The sequence below is a fragment of the Acinonyx jubatus genome, chromosome B1 (assembly GCF_027475565.1).
Source record: "Acinonyx jubatus isolate Ajub_Pintada_27869175 chromosome B1, VMU_Ajub_asm_v1.0, whole genome shotgun sequence".
NCBI lineage: Eukaryota > Metazoa > Chordata > Mammalia > Carnivora > Felidae > Acinonyx > Acinonyx jubatus.
Window position 1 is genome coordinate 123,368,573 of NC_069382.1, and position 18,893 is coordinate 123,387,465.

At 41.4% G+C, this 18,893-nt stretch overlaps 1 protein-coding gene across 2 annotated transcripts in view; it reads left to right on the forward strand.

The window, feature by feature from the left end:
- UNC5C (unc-5 netrin receptor C) overlaps positions 1 to 18,893 on the forward strand; it is a 356,763-nt gene that overhangs the window by 315,662 nt on the left and 22,208 nt on the right. For both annotated transcript variants that reach the window (XM_027061127.2, XM_027061134.2), the window contains 2 exons: positions 6,121 to 6,289; positions 9,988 to 10,221. In XM_027061127.2, coding sequence (XP_026916928.1) covers positions 6,121 to 6,289; positions 9,988 to 10,221 — 403 coding nt within the window. The remainder of the gene's footprint in view (positions 1 to 6,120; positions 6,290 to 9,987; positions 10,222 to 18,893) is intronic.

Here is an 18,893-nt window from a genome sequence, read left to right on the forward strand (position 1 = left end):
GGAAATCATTGGATTTGTCAACTGCAGGACGTTGGCGTAAGAAGAGTTCAAGGTGTGAGTTAGTGGTGAGGCAATGTAAACTATCTATCATATATAGGTACTGAATATAAATAATAAAGTAGTATGTTAGGATAGCGGGCCAAAATTCTCTTATGTAAGTAACCATACAGCAGAAAGTTTTGATTTATTTTAACATGTTTTTGGAAGTTGGTAAAACAGTATTTGACATTATTATTTCTCAGTGAAACTCAATGACATTCCTCTTTTGAGTCTTCAAGTCCTTATTTGAGCATACAGCCGTATAAAAGGCTACAGGTATAGGGGGAAGAGAGTGGAGTGCAGGCATATGTAAATCTTATTTCCTCACTGCTCTCCACGGTGTTCATATACTGCAATCTTACTTATAAAGAAATGATTTCAGGTGATTTATGAAAACACAGTCTTTTCAGTGGGAGGGAAAAAAAACTTGTAAATAAGTAGATTGAGAAAATGAGAAAAATTAAGATTTGAAAAGATAACAAAGTCAGGTAAGCAGTTAAAGTATAAAACATTTGGTGCAATTCCCAGCATATTTCCTGGTAATAGGTCATGAATTTACTATTCCAAACCTTTCAAGAGGGGAATGTGGTAAGTGATAAAATCCATGTGTCCATGAGGAAAAAATATGCCCAAGAGAAGCTCAATTATTTCTTCCTTCATTCCACATAAAGAAGACATTTTTTGTTAATACAATTAACAACATCCTTAAATTGAAATAGCAATGAGTTTTCATAGGACTCCTGGTAGTGTCCCTCAATGTAAGTAGATGGTATAAGGCCCAAGTATAAATTCAGTAAAATAATTCCTCAAGGACTCATCAATTCAGTCAGAGCACGATACTTAGCTGTTGTGGCTTAATCCAGGGATAGATTCTGGCTTGTCTGGGGAAATGGTGGCACGCCCTTCAGAGTGGCTTCCATAAATATTTTTTTTTGCTCAATTGAGCTTTTGATTGCAAGTGAGTTAGATATTCCCTGTCAGATACCTAGAGTGCAAATATTTCAAGTTGCCAGTTATATGTGAAACCGTGTGCTTCAAAAGGCAGCTGAGCCTCGGGGGGGGGGGGGGAGGGTGGCAGTGGGATTGTCATCCTGAGGGACCTGACAAAAGACATGTATGTTACTAGAAAGCATCTTGTCTCCACACAGAGGTGGATGGAGACAGATTCTCTTCAAGAAGTAATTTTAGGCTTGCTCTTGCAAATAGACCAAAAAAAGTCTCAAGGCCCTGAACCCTGATAGTAACCCAAAATATACCACTGTGTGAAAGAAACCAAATTACTTGTGTTTGAAATCTAGCTTTGCCTGTTACTAGTTTTGAGGCCGTAGGCAAGTGTGTGAATGTCTCCAGATTTCAATTTTTCTCTTGTGGAAAAAGAAGTAATACACAAACTTATCCTGATTCCCTTGCAGGTGTGCCATGAGCAGCAAATGCAATTGCTTTTATGAAAGTTTTCTAAATTGTGCACTTCTGTGTAGGAGAAGTTCTCACGGATAACAGCAAGCAAAGGATGAGAAAATCTGACAGGAAACTAAAACACTTCTCTGAGGGCTTTGTCCTAGAGGCTTCAGAACCCATCCAGCATTTCCTATGATAGTATCGTCACTGGACTTTGAAAAGCCTTTGAAACTTTAATTATTGTTCATTACTAAATTTCTACTTAATTGCTGCTTCTGCAGCTAATTTTTGCTTTGTGCTCATTTCCATGTCATCTGCCGTTAATATTTATAGAATGTTTACTAAATATCTCAGATAACTCATGAGACATATAGGAGTGAAGCCCGTTGCAAAAAAACATGGATCAGGCGTATTTATATTTAATTTCTACTAGCTTTGTTTTATGTATTGTAATATTTGTGCTTAATGTGGATTTAAACACTCTGACCTTTGGTTTCACAGAGTTAAATCTTAATCTTCCCTCAATCACTCCACAGAGTTAAATCTTAATCTTCCCTCAATCACTCCTTCCATATAGGCTTGGAAATGTTTCCAATTTCAACACCACTTCTTTCATCTTGAAAACGAAAAGATTCTTATCATTATTTCTTCTTTGTTTTCCATTCCCTGTTATGGATTCCGCTTCACCACTTCCCTATTCATTACATTCTTGCACCTCACTGGGTTAATAAATTCTTTTGACACCTACTGCCCCTTCCTTCCCTTGCTATCCCTCCCTCAAGAATGGTGCCCATCAATATTGCATGCCAGGGGTGTGCTTGGAGAGTACAGGTCTGACAGCTCCCCAACCCAGCAGGGAGGCTTCTCCCTTCTGTTCCAACTCAGTGATGAGAAGAACCCCTCCTCTTTCTGCCTCAAGCACCGGCTGCTAACAGCAGACTGAGGGGCAGATGTTTCCAATCTCCAACTATATAGCAAGGACCACTTGAAATGGATTCCACTTAAGTCTCCTTCCTTAAAAGTTTAATGCCCACTTCTCAAGGTATACTTGTGACCAAAAGGTAAGAGTTGTGCTTACGAAAATGTAGTCACCGTTTTTTGTTTTGGTTGTGTTATTTTGTTGCCATGGTAGGAAAAGTAGAATTAGCAAGCGTAAGGTTATCGCTTAGGACCGATAGTATAATATCAGCTATGCCACAATGAAACCAAAACGTCACTCATGTACTAAGAAAATGAATTTCAGACTGGAATGAAGGAAGAAAAACTGGGTTAAGAGGAAATGAAAACTAAGGGATGAAGCGGATGATAAAGACTTCTCAAGCTGCCAATAACCTTATTATTCCCAAAAGTACATTTCCAAGTACTTGGATAACTTTAGATTCAATAAAAAGGTGCTGTTATTCAGTGAGGATGGAGATGATGTTAAAAGACAAAGGAGATAAAAGTTGGTTTTACTTTCTAAGTAGGAAGAAAGAAAATCCTTAAGTTGATGAGATCCTAATGACATTTTAGAATGAGAGGAGGGAGGGATAGCCCAGTTTTATTAAGGAGAAAATATGTCAAACTATAATTGAGTTCTTAGAACTGAGGATAATACTTGTCAGGAGCTAAGGACTCTAAGATTTGACGTTACCTTGGCTGCCACAGTCTGGTGGATGTTGATAGATGACACAGTACTTCTGGGCCAGAGACAAAGGACAGTTAGTTACAGCAATAACACTGTCCAGAGTTTTGTCGTTTTGGTGCCAGTTCACAAAACCCCAGTGCCAGAAGGGAGATGCAGAGAGGGTCAGATGATCTGCACACACTCAGTGGGTGCCTTCCAGGAAGGACCTCTGAGCTTGGAGAACATGGGTTTTTTTTATAATGGGAAGTGGTTGTGGTTGCCTTGTACTCCAGAGACCAGCACTATCGTTGCCTTCCAAGGTGATTGCTATGCAATTGCCTTGAAGAGACATGCAGGAACATGAAAGATCCATGGAGAACTGTCTTCCAACAGTATATAAAATATGTATATTATAAATTAAAGATGTATATATATTTACATATAAAAATATCAAACAGCTGTTGTCATTCATTGAGTGTTAAATTAGGGTAGGCCATAGATTTAAGCTAACTTCTAGATTGTGTAGTATATTCATAGATTAACCATAGATGAGGAAAAAAATCCTAAAGGAAAATCCTTCTCAAGTGGCCATCACAATTATACAGGAATTTGATATGTCCCTTATAATATCCACGTGAATGAATGGAAAGATGTGAACTGGACAATGTATATTTTAATTGGTTTATATTTGGCTAAACCAGAAAATTCAAATTATTGATGTCAGACTAGAAAGAGGTTTCAAGTAGTATGTTTAAAAAGGTCTTTATCTTTGCCCTATTCTTGTACTACAATGTCAACAGTGATTGGAACGAGAAGATAAGTGGCAGGCAAATCAGCTCTGCAGAGGATGAAAGACTAGAAGAGATCGCCTATACTTGGAGAAAAGACAGTGTTAAGAAATACATACCCTGAAATTTTCTCTGAAACTGTTAAGGTGAAATTAAATAACCAAATGTAAATTTCTGTACATATGTTCAAAAGCCATTGCTGCAACCACAAAACTGTAGAGACTTAGCCTAAGAGCCTTTCATGTTATGAATACACAGAGTAGTTAGCTTTAACAAATAACTTAACCTCCTTGGGGCTTCATTGCCTCATTTTATAAAGGAAATGCTTTATATTATCTCCATCTTCCTCTGTAACTCAAGCCTGCAATAACACTTATAAATAATTATTTGATTGAAAACAACCTAAGGCAACAATTTTGTTAGGCATTGATATAACTATGTATTCCAAATCAAGGAAAATAGGAGCCCCGCTATGCTGCCTACTTGAGTATAATATTCACTTCCAGATGCTTTAGTGAAGACATAGGAACACCAATGGACATCTATATAACGATGAAGGTAGAAATATAGGGAGATATCTGGAAACCATGCTTTTCTAGTTAAAGTTAAAAAACTGAGAATGTTTGGTCTAAAATAAAGAAGACTTTCTAGAGGCATCATAGCAATCTCTAAATATTTGAAAGGCTCTCATGCTGAAGTGGAGAGAAATCAGGCCAAAGATATGTGGAAAGAAGGATCAGGAAGGCAAATTGTATTTCTCCTAAGAATGTTTTGTAGGTTTGAATCGATAATATATGAGGTGACCCTCAATAGTAGTGGAGTACCATTTTGGATGTGTCTACAGCACCAGCCACAAGCCAGCATATTGTAGAGAGGCTCCTACTTTGTATGGAAGGTGGTGCTTGTTGACCCCAGGGGTCCTGCCTCCTCTGAAACACTCAGCTCATGATCTCTTATCCACACTATTCTGACAGAGTAGTTTTGAGTATTGTGTTGAGAAGGCATTGGCGTTAGTCCCCATGCTAGCACTTGTTAGTTTTAAGACTTTGGGCAGTCTGCCCCATGCTTTGGGACTACTTGCTCACATATCAGCTTTGGGTTAATTTATCCATTTATTTGTTGATTACAATCTTGTTAGGGAAATGACTGAAGAAAGTTAAAAAAAAATGTGGAAGTAAAGAATTTGGATCTTTGGGGCACCTGGGTGGCTCAGTCAGTTAAGAGTTGAACTTCAGCTCAGGTCATGATCTCAGTCTGTGAGCTCGAGCCCCGCGTCGAGCTCTGTGCTGACAGCTCAGAGCCTGGAGCCTGCTTCAGATTCTGTGTCTCCCTCTCTCTGCCCCTCCGCTGCTCTCACTCTGTCTCTTTCTCAAAAATAAATAAACATTAAAAAAAATTAGATCTTTGAGGTTCTTTCCACCCCGATTCTCTGAGTATGAAGTATACAAGTAGAAATATTTCATTTTAAATTCTAGAACTATAAAACACAGTTCTGTATTCTGCCTGGTCATATGTGAAAGAATGAATCTGCTTTACTAGCCTGAATTATCCCTGAAAGTCATCTGGAAGAAATTTAGCTCTAGGGTGTCCTTACTCTGAAGTGATTTTTTTTTTTGAAGTATTTTTCAAGTTAGGTCCTAAAAATAAATTAAAAGTATTTAAAACCCTGTGAGAGTAATGACAAGTATTATCAGAAAAGATGGTTGTGGGGTCATCAGGCTGGCTCAGTCAGTTGAGCATCTGACTCTTGATTTCAGCTCATGTCATGATCTCACAGTTCATGGTATTGAGCCCCACATTGGACTTTGAGCTGACAGCACAGAGCCTGCTTGGGCTTCTCTCTCTCCCTTTCTCTCTGGCCCTGCCTCTCTTTCTCTCGCTCCTTCTCTCTCTCAAATAAATAAATAAATTTTTTAATTAAAAAAAAAAAAAGAAAGGATGGTTGTGTAACCTCATAAGGACTCTATTCCTTCCTGTTCCATCCTGAAAGTATCTGCACATGAATTCAAAGAAAATTACCAAAGGCAGGTCTGTCTGTGTCTGGGGGAAGGGGATCAAAGAGACACTGGCAAATTCACTGTTATCATAAATTTCTCCAGTCTTGAAGATGAAAGTATTGGTATAAAGGACATGTCTTCCCATATAATTCTGCCCCTGCACCCTCCCCCACCCCCGCAAAAATCCCAAGAAGAAACAATTTGCACAACTTCAGATCTAAAATCTCAATGAATACATAGTACACACATGCTATGGAAATGTCACTCATGCCAATCTCTGCTCTTCTTCTAGGCCACCCATGGAAGACACTCAGACACTCTTGACCCCTGTGGTGAGCTGTGGGCCTCCGGGAGCCCTGCTGACCCGCCCCGTCATCCTCACTATGCATCACTGTGCAGATCCCAATACTGAGGACTGGAAGATACAGCTCAAGAACCAGGCAGCACAGGGGCAGTGGGAGGTGAGCTTCTGTTGGGATAAAGATGGAACACAAGAGCAATTCATTTAGATAAACTGGAGTAATTATGGGAAAGTTTTTGTTTTTAAAGCAGAACATGAATGGAATTTTAGCTTATACTCAAAAAGACAGAAAGAGGCAGAGAGTGTGAGAAGGAAGGAAGAAGGGAAGACTAGTTCTTGAATGCTTTAGCTACTGATGGGTAGGCACAGTGAAAATGATGGTCAAGCACTGGCTAACTTCTAAGGAAAGTACACTTGAGAGTCTTGCACAAGTCCCCCTTGGAACATACATACAGTGTATTGGGAAGGGAAACATATATATATTTTTTTTAAATTTGCAGGTAAAGAAACATTGCAACTGGGTCAGAAAATGGTAGGCACTGTAGACATATACCCAGAATATAGTTCTTCTGAACTTAACTTGGGGAAACAGAAAAACAATGCATTCCTGAAGCTCCACTAGAATGAAGAACACCCGTGACATCTTGGCTATGTGTGTCTGTTGCCATCATAACCTGTTAAGGACAGTGCCTTAAACAGATCCTGTTCTTTTCAGCAGAACCCTTCCATCAGCACTTGAAGTTACATGCAAATGAATTTGTTATATTTACCATGACCACTTTATACCTAATACCTTAAAAAAAAAAGCTTGCATGTTTTCATTATTATCCCTTGGAAAGACAGTACCTGTTGTTTAAATGCAAAATAGCCATATTAAAAATCACATTTTAGAGTATTCTTGAGAAAGCATATTTCAGGAATATATCAAAAAATGTCTAATAGTTTTGAAAGCTACCACTGTATTTTGTGTCACCATTACAAAATATCCAATCCATAAGTATTAGATACATTGTGATGACTTATGGTATTTTTCTTTTAGGAAAAAAATTTTCAGAAAAAAATGTATGCGAAGATTCAGATTCAAGCCTTCAGTATTTTAGGGAAAAGTAGTGTTTGAGTTAGAAGGGTATCCCAGGGATTATTCTAATTTCCTTTCTGTGGACATGTTCCCTTGGCCACATGATGGGATCACTCCTTGCCAGAGGACTGAAAGTCCAGGACTGAAGTCTAGGGGTAAACTTTATGTTGAGTTATGACCAGACTTAACCAGATTTAACCTCAATTCCATTTAAGCTTGAAATGATTTATCTCAAAAACATCCCAACGTCTTAATCTCAAGTGATCCTAAACTGTGTGCACAATTCTCTGTTTAATGCCCTAATACGATGTCTATTTATGGACTTGAGTAATGATAACAGTAGCAAGAACAATAAACTGAAATAAAGAGACAAGAAGAGTAAAAGAGGGCAATGCTTAAGAATACACTCTTACACTGGTGAGGTTGTGGAGAAACAGGAACCCTCTTGCACTCTTGGTGGGAATGCAAACTGGTGCAGCCGCTCTGGAAAACAGTGTGTAGGCTCCTCAAAAAATTAAAAATAGAACTACCCTATGACCCAGCAATAGCACTGCTATGAATCTCCCCAAGGGATACAAGAGTGCTGATGCATAGGGGCACATGTACCCCAATGTTTATGGAAGCACTTTCAACAATAGCCAAATTATGGAAAGAGCCTAAATGTCCATCAACTGATGAATGGATAAAGAAATTGTGGTTTATATACACAATGGAATACTACTTGGCAATGAGAAAGAATAAAATCTGGCCTTTTGTAGCAATGTGGATGGAACTGGAGAGTATTATGCTAAGTGAAATAAGCCAGGCAGAGCAAGACAGATACCATATGTTTTCACTCATATGTGGATCTTGAGAAACGTAACAGAAGACCATGGGGGAGGGGGAAGGGAAGGGAGAAAAAAGTTACAGAGACGGAGGGAGGCAAACCATAAGAGACTCTTAAGGACTAAAAACAAACCAAGGGTAGATGGGGGGGGGGGTGGGGGAGAGGGGAAAGTGGATGATGGGCAGGGAGGAGGGCACTTGTTGGGATGAGCACTGGGTGTTGTGTGGAAACCAATTTGACAATAAATTATGTTTAAAAAAAAAGAATACACTCTTATACCTGTGGCAGGGACATGGAGCATCTTTATTCCTGACTGTATCTTACTGGAGGCTTTCTGTAACATGCTCATTGGGTGATATTTGAGGCTTACCCTCACCTTGCTGGGCGGTGGGGGGAAGCACTTCTTTCCATGTGTCCTTTCGGGGCTAAAATAAACCTGACGGTGCTGAATTTCTCTCTTTGCCAGTTCAGTGTAAGTTTCATCTTGGAGTACAGGTTCAGTTGAAGAAATAATTTCATGAATGGTATTCAACCCAACTCCTACTATATAGCTCAGTTGATGTTGTAAGATCTAACTAATAAACAACCACCCCAGGCGGCTACTTCTTTCATATCGTTGAGACTCAATTTATGATGACACAGCCATTCATTTTTTGGACAAAAACCCATTTGCTCACCATGAGCCAGGCCCACTGAGCTATAGTGGGAATCAAAGCAGATACAGTTCCTGCCTCTGTGAAGATTAAGTAGTCTAGTGCAGAGGCAGAATCATGCCCACATATGTATTTTATCTCACTCATATGAAGTTTTCTTTTAAATTTGAATTAATTAAAAGTTGGAAAATTTCACATAAAACTTTGAACTTCCAGAGTCTCTTGAAAGATTCCAGGCTGTTTTCTCACTGGGCCTACATTCCTGCATAGCTGTGATGAGCTGAAACAAGTGGCAACTGAGCTCTTTAGACAGACTTGTGCTCTGCTTTACCAGAATCTCCTCCACTCCCTATTGTCTTCTGCCTTACCTTCCGCACTTATTCCTAATACCTGGCTGCCCTGGGAGGCATGCGGAATTGTGACCCTTAGGTTATGAGTCCTACACTTGGTTTTTCAGATGATTTCTTCCGTGGCCTGAGTCATTCGGATAAATCAAAACTTGGTTGAGTTAGTAACTGTTTTAACAATATTCATCACTTGTATTTATTTTTACTTCTTGCTAAATATTTTCAAAAACTAAAAGGATAGGCTCTTTAACCAGAGAGATGTGTCTTAAAGGCATCGAGTTTACTACGTTGTACTTTCCGTGGAGTCCAGTAGCCCAGGTTATTGAGGAAAAGCAGTGTATCTTTTTGAAAAGTAATTGGTGGGTGAGTTTGGAAGAACACAGTAGAATGGTAATGTGTAATTCTTTAATCTCTCTAAATCTTTTCAAACCCCTAGATTTTGGGGGGAAAACCTATTACACTATAATGACATTGAAATAAAACAGTACTTTTGGAAACAATAAGAAACTTAGAGATTAAAACATTACATTCTCAATAAATAAATAAATAAATAAAACATTAAATTCTCAGACATAAGTAATAAACTCAGGTACACTGAAATTAGGAGGATAACTAATGGATTTCTTTTGGAATTTTATGTTGATTCCAGTGAGGTAGATTCTCAGATCAAAAATGCTAACTAGAGGGCCATCAAAATAAAGAATATTGGCAGTATGAAGGCAAGGGGACGTAAGGGAGAGAATGATTAAGAATGGAAAAAGAGCTACATTAAAGCCTGAGAGTGACAAAAACAAGCCCCCCCCCCAAAAAAAAAAAAAAAAAAAAAAAAACAAGAAAAGGATGAGCAAACCTTAGCAGAAGAGGTCCTGTTCTATCTGCCATACTGGCCACCATCATGGCGGCCAGCAGAACCCACAGTAGCTCAACCACAGCTCCTTCCTTCTTGTCCTGCAGGATGTGGTTGTGGTTGGAGAGGAAAACTTCACTACCCCCTGCTACATTCAGCTGGATGCAGAGGCTTGCCACCTCCTCACAGAGAACCTAAGCACCTATGCCCTGGTGGGGCAGTCCACCACCAAAGCTGCCGCAAAGCGCCTGAAGCTGGCCATCTTTGGACCACTCTGCTGCTCGTCTCTGGAGTACAGTGTTCGAGTCTACTGTCTGGATGATACCCAGGATGCCCTGAAGGTAAATAGCTCCTGAATGACCCTCCTTCTTTCCCCTCGCACTGAAGCCAAGGTTTGGTGTGGCAGCGCCCACCCAGAGACCATGTGTACGTGTTTGTGCACCTCAGTGCGCAGACACAAGTATCCGGCCCCAAAAGATGCAGTTTAAAAAAAATAATAAACATTTCTCTGAGGCCATGCTGACAAATGAGTGGTTTTCCATTGTGCTGATTCCTCCCAAGGGCTACTTTTGTTTACCTTCCTTGATTTCCTTTAATGAAAAATTTAGAAGAAGTAGGAGAATTTGGCAACGAGACATGGATGGTAAATAATCTGCTTCCATGTTTATCTCAGCTGTGTGCTTCCTATAAAAGGAATTGGCGTAATTGCTCACACTGTATGTTCCTCTTGTGTGCCACTTCATTTATATGCTTTCCCATTCTTTTTATGAGGACTGTGAGAAAGAGGGTTAGCATTTGACAACAGGCTGCTGCTTTGCAGAATAAATGAGCTTAATTCCTGGTGCTATTATTGCAATTCATTTTATCCCATTTGAAGCTTTAAAGGATATCGTAAGTGCCTTTGAAGAAGTTATGATCTGGAAGGAGGCATAAAAGAAGTCTGCCAAGGACTGGGAGACAAGTCTGAGTCTGATAAATGCTATAGATGAATGCAGGTTCTGTGGGAGTTCAGGAGGGGGGAGGGGATTATATTATTTTGAGGAGATCTGACAAGGAGCTAACATTTGAATTGGGCCCAAATGAAAGGTAGGGTTTCACCAGCATAGTGGGAAAAAATACAAACTTTCTAGGTGAAGGGAACAGCATGAAGAAACACAGGACAGTAAATACAGATTCCATACTAGCATATTATTTCCAGTAAGCCTCAAATGACAGGTAAGAGTTTTATTGAGATGGACTTCAACTTCCAGAGAGAGGAGTTGCGATTCAGTGTCCTGAGTTATTGGAGAGGAAGTGGAGAGATTGAAACCAACAAAAGACATGATCGGAAATATATGTTAGAAATATTAGTGCGAAGGGTCACCTGGACGGCTCAGTCCATTTAGCATCTAACTCTTGATTTCCACTCTGGTCATGATCTCACCAACCATGAGATCAAGCCCCAAGTCAGGCTCTGTGATGACAGTGTGGAGCCTACTAGCGATTCTCTGTCTCTCCCCTTCCTTCCCCCACTGTCCCTCTCTCACTCTCTCTCTCAAAATAGATAAATAAAACTTAAAAAGAAAAAGAAATATCAGTCTGACATCAGCAGAAAGGTAGAGTCAAGAAGAAAAGCGTGGTAGATCTGGGCTGATAGCAGAAGAGTGAGGAGAGGGGAATAGGTGTGGAAGGTCCTGTTCAAGAAACTCCTGTCAGACCTGGTGACCAGCAATGAATGGAGCAGAAGATCCAGTCTGCCTCTCAGTAATAGTAACACACCTAGGGGGCAGGTAGCTTTCGGGTGTGGCTCTGGTGACTTTACTTTTGGAATATTGAGTTAGAGGTATGAATTAGACATCAGGACAAAGATGCCCAAGGGACAGTTAGAAATGTGTGTGTGACTCTCTGGACAGAGAGCAGATCCTGAAGTAGAGACTCGGGAACCGACTCTACAATACTCATATTTGTCATCCCTGTGATCAGGGAGACTATCAAGGGAGAGCAGAGAGATACGTTAAACGACATTGTTAAAAAGAACACGCATTACTGACAACTTCCTATGTGCTGGGCATGGTTGTAAATGTTTATTAACTCATTTAATCTTCACAACAACCCTGTATGATACCATTAACCCCATTTTTTCAGATGTTCAATTGAGGGCACAGAAAAATTAAGCGATTTGCTCTAGGTCACACAGCTGTTGAGTGGAGAGAGCAGGCTTCACACCTGAGCAGGGGGCTGCAGTCTAGACTTCGCCCCTAATGTGGGTTGTTGGAGGAGCCACACCCTAGAAAACAGAGACCAAGGGGAGCCCTGCCATTGCCGGGGGTGAGGAAGGGAAGCCAGCAGAGGAGCTATTGAAGGATGAGCACCCAGGGGAGGAAAAGGAGAAGAGGGAGAAAATGTGTCAAGGAAAAAAAAAAACAGGGGAAGAATTTTTGTTGTTGTTGAAATTTCAAAGTATTTCCTTCTGGAGTTTCCATCCAGAAAGTAGTTCTGGGTCATGAAACCTGAGTGTTGCAGGTTGGGTCCATGGAGGGGATGAGACACAGGATATGTTTTTGATGGCTGACCTTGTAGGAGTTTCTGATGCTGAATAAATGATGTGAACATGCAGCTGTAGTGTGAAACTTGTGGTTCTTTTATATTCCTTGCAGATGTGATACTTCTGACGCACTGTCAGGGTGGAAATCATCCTAGGCTTAAATTCTTTCACAGGGAAAACTGTATTTGTAGGAAGCCATGGGATCTGATTAAGGCACGTCTTGTAACAATTCTCGGAAAAACCATTGTAAAAAGCATACTATAGAAGATCTACATCATATTTGAAATGTTTGATACACATATTTTATATTCATACACATAGTTCTTATACTTAGGACCTTTCTTGACCTTTCTTCCCAACAGAAACATGCAAATCCATGCCAAAAAAGTAATAATTCAGTAAAACTATTTTAATTGTTTTAATTAGTGGAAAGAGATGCAAATGGTCAACACTGAGAAAGATTGACAAACAGGATTAAGCAGTAAAAACAACCCAAGAGCAGTTTGAATCATGGTCAGTGCTTTCCAAATAGACATTTATGAATTCTCAGTAGCTGGGGATCCAGCACTTAGCCTGAAACAAATATGAATAATGGATAAGGCTTTCTTGCACCTCATGGCCTTTTAATAATGCAGAAATACCAAAATCCTAGTTATAGGTAAAGGGTCTATCCAACATACTGAAGAGACAATTAGTTCAGTCCAGCAACACTGCCTAACACCCACGCTTGAATTGGAACCTTGGGGCTCATTTTCAGAAAGGCCCTTTGTTACCTGAATTCTGCCTTCTTGGCACCCTGCCTGCTGGCGTTCCCCAGCAGTCTCTGCCCTCTCCCTGATTCTGTAACCATCGTTGCCCATAAATACTCTCTTCTGCATCGCCCTTTCCAAACACCTCCTCCTGCTGCTGGCCCACCCGCTCCCCACTCACACCCTTCCTAAGTCAGTAGTTCTGCATCCCACATATATAGGAATCCGTTGGGGAGCTTTAAAAAAAGACTTGCTCTGGGGGTGCCTGTTGGTTCAGTTGGCTAAGCGTCCGACTCTTGATTTAAGCTCAGGTTATGATCTCATGATTTGTGAGCCCCACATCAGGCTCCATCCTGGCAGCGCGGAGCCTGCTTGGGATACTCTCTCTCCCTCTCTCTCTGCCCCTCCAGTGCTCGCTCTCTATCTCGAAATAAATAAACTTAAAAAAAAAAAAAAAACAAGACTCGCTCTGGGGTCCCAACCCAAAGGCTCTGATCTAATTGGTCTGGGTATTGGGGTTTTTCTTTCAACACTCCCTGGGTTATTCTGTTGTGCGGCCAAGATTAAGAACTATTATCCTAAACACTTCCATGGATCTTTTTGGAACTTTAATCCTCTTAAGAACAAACTCTCCTACACCCTTTGAATCATCCTCTCCACTCTTCCTTCACCTACTCACATTCAGGGCAACTGGATCTTCCCCGTCACATGGCATCCCTCATAATCTCTCTCCATGGTGAAGACCACACCCTCTAAGTAACCACAAGGCATGAAGGAAGAGTTCCAGTACTTCTCCTACCCCATGATCACTTCTGGGGCATTGTTCTGCTCGCAGGGTTGACTTTTTCTACTGCTATTCTCATTCTGTTACTCTGTTACTCATGACCTATTTCAGTTCCTTAGCCCCCAATCTCCTGGTACCTATCTCCAGCCTAGCAGTACCTGCCTCATGGTCTTTCTTCCCACTCATTTTATTCCTATCAATCTCTCAGATTCAAAGTCACCACTAATCACAGTTTTTTGCCCAAAGTTATTCTGGTAACCTTGACATCATCCCACATTATCTGTCCACCAGTTTAGGCATGCTGTGGATTTCACCCTCATTAACATCTCCACCTGCCAAGATCCCCACCTGCGAAGCTCCATGTTTCTGACCACGATATCTGACCTTCCATCTCTCGAACACAAAGGGCATGCAGGCCACCTTTGATTCTTAAGGAAGACCTCCCTCAAACTCCTCTGGTGGCCTGGTTCACAGACCCTCCTCTGTTCTTACCCAGATCTCCAGGGAAGTCACCTCCACTCTAAATCTCTTGCCAACTGGAGCTACAGTAGATTTTTCTGATTCCACAGCTAAAGATGACTGCCCCTGAACAAGCCCTCCCGTTCTCCCTCCAGGTTGTTGAGTTGCTCTGAAAATGATAGATTTCTGCTTGAGTCTTTGCTACTCTCAAGATGGCTGCCCTAAGCTTTCCCTTTCTTGTCCACACTCCTTTCATTTATCCCTTCTTGACTCACCACTTTTCACATAGCACTTCTTCCAAGTCTTCCCTGCTCTCTCCAAGTCCCTGATTATATGGCAACCCCTCCGTCCTTTGCAGTGACCCGACTCCTACTGCACCACTCAAGGGACACTCCCTTAGCTCCTGTCCTTTCCTCTTCAAACCTTTTATTTCAGCCTCTCTTTATCCCATCTGGGTTCTGATGAAAAGGAGCTCTGCTTCCTTGTTTGTGCTTTAATCCAACTCCTCTACCCCCGTCCATCTCCAGCGCAGCAAATGGTGCCCGAAAGTGGGTCTCCCCAGACTTGATATTTTCTTATAGCTACCACTGTGTGCTGGGGATTTCTCCTGAACGGCAGAAGCCCTCCCAGAATGTTGGACTGGGTCAGAGAGGGAGCTCAGCGGAGGACATTCTCAGGGGTTCAGAACTCTACAGTCTGGAGAGCTATTAGAGAAAACTGTAGCTGGATGTCTGGAAGTGAACATATCTAGAATATTAGTTCCCACTCTCTTATCATATGTGCTTATACTGTCTATATGGATGGGGAGCAAAAAAAAAAAAAAAAAAAGGAGACCACCACATCAGTCAGTCTCAAGCAACCCTGATGCATCCTTTCATGTCCCCACCTAGCTCTTTGAGTTCGGTAGCCTTGGTGACAATTTCCCTGAGTTTTGTTAAGCCCACAGCAGAAATGGTCACCTGAAGCTTAAAAGCTGTGTTTAACAATTCAGAAGCATTGCTGAGAATCAGGATGCTAGAGGTGAGTGCCAGAGTAAAAGTCAAGGTTGCTGGGAGACAGGGGGTTCTTTCATGTACCTTTCAGGTGGATTTTTCTCCCGTGCAAGTGCTCAAAGGAACAGGGAGAGCAATGTGCAGGTTGAATTCATGTAGAGAGACAAAGATGCTATGAACTGTGAAAATGGCTTAGAGGCAATTCTGTGCCCACACAGAGAGGTCCCGTCTATTGTAAAGATTGAGTTGGGCCACAGATCAGTTTTTCTGTTTCCCTCCTCTTCATGTGATTAAAGTAATGATATTGGTGTTTTCCTCCCATTATTTACAAAGACTTAAATCCTCATATCAAAAGACCAGAAAGACCTGGGTGGCTTAGTCTGTTAAGCATCTGACTCTGGCTCAGGTCATGATCTCACGGTTTGTGGGTTCGAGCCCCATGTCAGGCTCTGTGCTGACAGCTCAGAGCCTAGAGCTGCTTCAGATTCTGTGTCTCCCTCTCTTTCTGCCCCTCCCCCATTTGTACTCTCTCTCTTTCTCAAATGTAAATAAACATTAAAATTTTTTTCTTAAAAGACCAGAAAATAATAGAGAACAAGATGATTTTTGGGTAAGTTTTAAAACACGGAGAAGTCCACAACTATGTGGAAATAAGTCATTTCTGTCCCACTGTCCTGAATTACAATTCTGAAAATACAATTTCTGAGAGATTTATACTAAACCCTGAGATTCGGAACCTAAAAGAAGAGTTATTTGTATACATTATGGGCCACATATGATGCTTCTGGAATTTCTGACAAATGTATTTGACAAATGAATTTCTGACCAAATATGTAAATTAACATAAGCCGCTCGCTTCATGTAGTCATTGGGCATAGACTCTTGGGATTTCTTCAGCTTTCACATACCCCAATTCAGGCTGCGGTTTAGTATAGAAACTCTGTGAACTCTCATATTATGTGGAAAAGAAGAGAAAATGAAAGAAATACTGAAAATGAAAAGAAGTAGGAAATCTAGTCGAGGGCTATGCGATACTCAGTATCTTGGGCTGCAGTTGGAGACACTGTCCTGGAAAAGCTTTTGCTTTCATCCTGGAACCTGGTGCCTTCCACTGTCCTTCTGACGCCCCCTCCACTGCAGCTGTGACCCCGCACAACCCAGAACACCTCAAGCCTGTCTCTTCTGGGCTTATGAAGGCTGGCCCTCTGTTGAATTGGCCCCATTAGCCTTCTCTTTTCTTTCGGTTCCCTCAAACAACCTCAAAACTAACATGACCCATGTTTATACTTTCAGGATGCTGGCCTATGCAATTAAATTAATATATTTGTACATGTAACACAAGTATTAGATAATACCAGAAAATGTAATAAGGTTACAAATGTGTTTTTCCTTTTTCCTTTTTTTTTTTTTTTGCTTTCTGCTAAGTGTATGGAAGGAAATGTTGTGTGGTAGGGAAACTTGGGTGAGGCTGGCTAAGCCTCTTGGTTCTGCCCTTCCTCAGGTCTGTGGCTCTGGTCATTGAACTTGACCTCTTTAACAGTCATTTGCTGTACATCAGGCACCTTTACAAGATTCAAGGAGATCAAAGTTATTAAATTTCTTAGCACAAAACAGATATTTGATGATGTTCATTATCCCTAGATGGGCATCTGGATATAACGGTATTTTAAAGATAATGGCTCAGTGAAGATATTAAATCTAATCATGATGTAATTGTGGGGTGAGTTTCAGGTTTGTCATCAAGCTATTTGGTCAGCCATTAGGGACAGGGATCTTTTGGGTGAATCTAAATTTACTGAATCTTAATTACCTTCTCATGAGACTGGGCCCTGGCCCTATCATATATTTTGGAAATGACCTGCCACATTGAATTTATTTTTTGAGAAAGAGAAAGAAAAGAGAGAGAAGATAAAAGTCATTATAGGCAGTATAAAGGCCCCCAAAGATACCTGTACACAATATTCAGAACCTATAAATATGTTACTTTACATGGCTAGAGGGACTTCACAAATATGATTAAGGGTATGAACTTCAAGATGAAGAGATTATCCTGGATTTTCTGGGTGGGTCTAATCTAATTACATGGTGCTTAAAAGTGGGGAACTTTAGGGGGCACCTGAATGAATGGCTCAGTCAGTTGAGTGTCCGACTTCGACTCAGGTCATGATCTCAAGATTTGTGAGTTAGGTTTGTGAGTTTGAGCCCCGCTGGGCTTGCCGCTGTCAGCACAGAGCCTGCTTAGGATCTTCTGTTTCCGTCTCTCTGCCCCTCCCCCACTCGTGCTCTCTCTCCCTCAAAAAATAATAAACCATTAAAATTTTTTAAATGGTTTATTTATTATTGAGAGAGAGAGAGAGAGAGACGGAGCATGAACAAGGGAGGGGCAGAATTCACACAGAATTCACACAGAATGTGAAGCAGGCTCCAAGTTCTGAGTTGTCAGCACAGAGCTTGACATGGGACTTGGACCCACCAACCGTGAGATCATGACCTGAGCCCAAGTAAGATGCTTAACCGACTGAGACACCCAGGTGCTCCAATAAATAAAATATTTAAAAAAAAAAATTTTTTTTTTAAGTGGAAAACTTCTCTCAGCTACAGTTGAAGGGAGCTATAACCATGAAGGAGAGACCAGAGAAATGTGCCAGTGGTGACTTTGAAGATGGAGGAAGAGGATCCTGAGCCAAAGAATGTAGTCAATCTCTGGAAGGTAGAAAAGACAAAAAAGCAAATTCTCCCCTAGAGCTTCCAAAAAGGAAGACAGCCTTACCAACACCTTGACTTTTTAGCTCAGTGGGTCTGGTGGTCAGACTTTGGATCTACACAACTGTAAAGTAATAAATGTGTGTTGTTTAGAGTCATTTGGGTTTATGGTAATTTCTTACTGCAAAAATAGGAACTAATGTAGAAATCAAAGAATAACATGTTCGGTGGTGCAAAGGAATACAAGATGACTTCAGAGGCTCTAGAACAACCTAAAAAGTTCTATTGCTAATTACGGAGATGTGAGAGATCACCTTTTCCTTAGAAGTACGCCCAGAGGTGGACAAGGGACACCATCACTTCCTCGAGTGCCACACTCTGACGTTTTGCTTTAAAAGTGTCACAAGGTGCCCTGACTGGGCAGGCTGGAAGTGGCAGCTCAGACCAAGCATTCATGGCAGTGGCAGCTGGGGGAGCAGCAAGCAGAGCCCTGGAAACCAAGTGACTTGACGGGAAATGTTTGCACATGGTCATGGGAGTCCAGCCTCGTTATTATGAGGGATGAAGTACGGCAGACAAACTCAGTGGGGGGAGCGCAGCACCCTGGTGTGAGCGCAGGAAGAATAGGTGGCAAAGTGAGGCGGTGGTGACCCGAGCAGGTGGGAGAGGTGGCCGACACTTGGATGTGCCCCACTGGGCTCCGCAGCCAGAGGCCCGAAGGCCAGAGGAGCAGTCAGCACGTGGGAACAGAGAGCAGCTTGGCCGAAAAGCTGGCAGGGCACAGCAGAGGACAGCCGCTCTC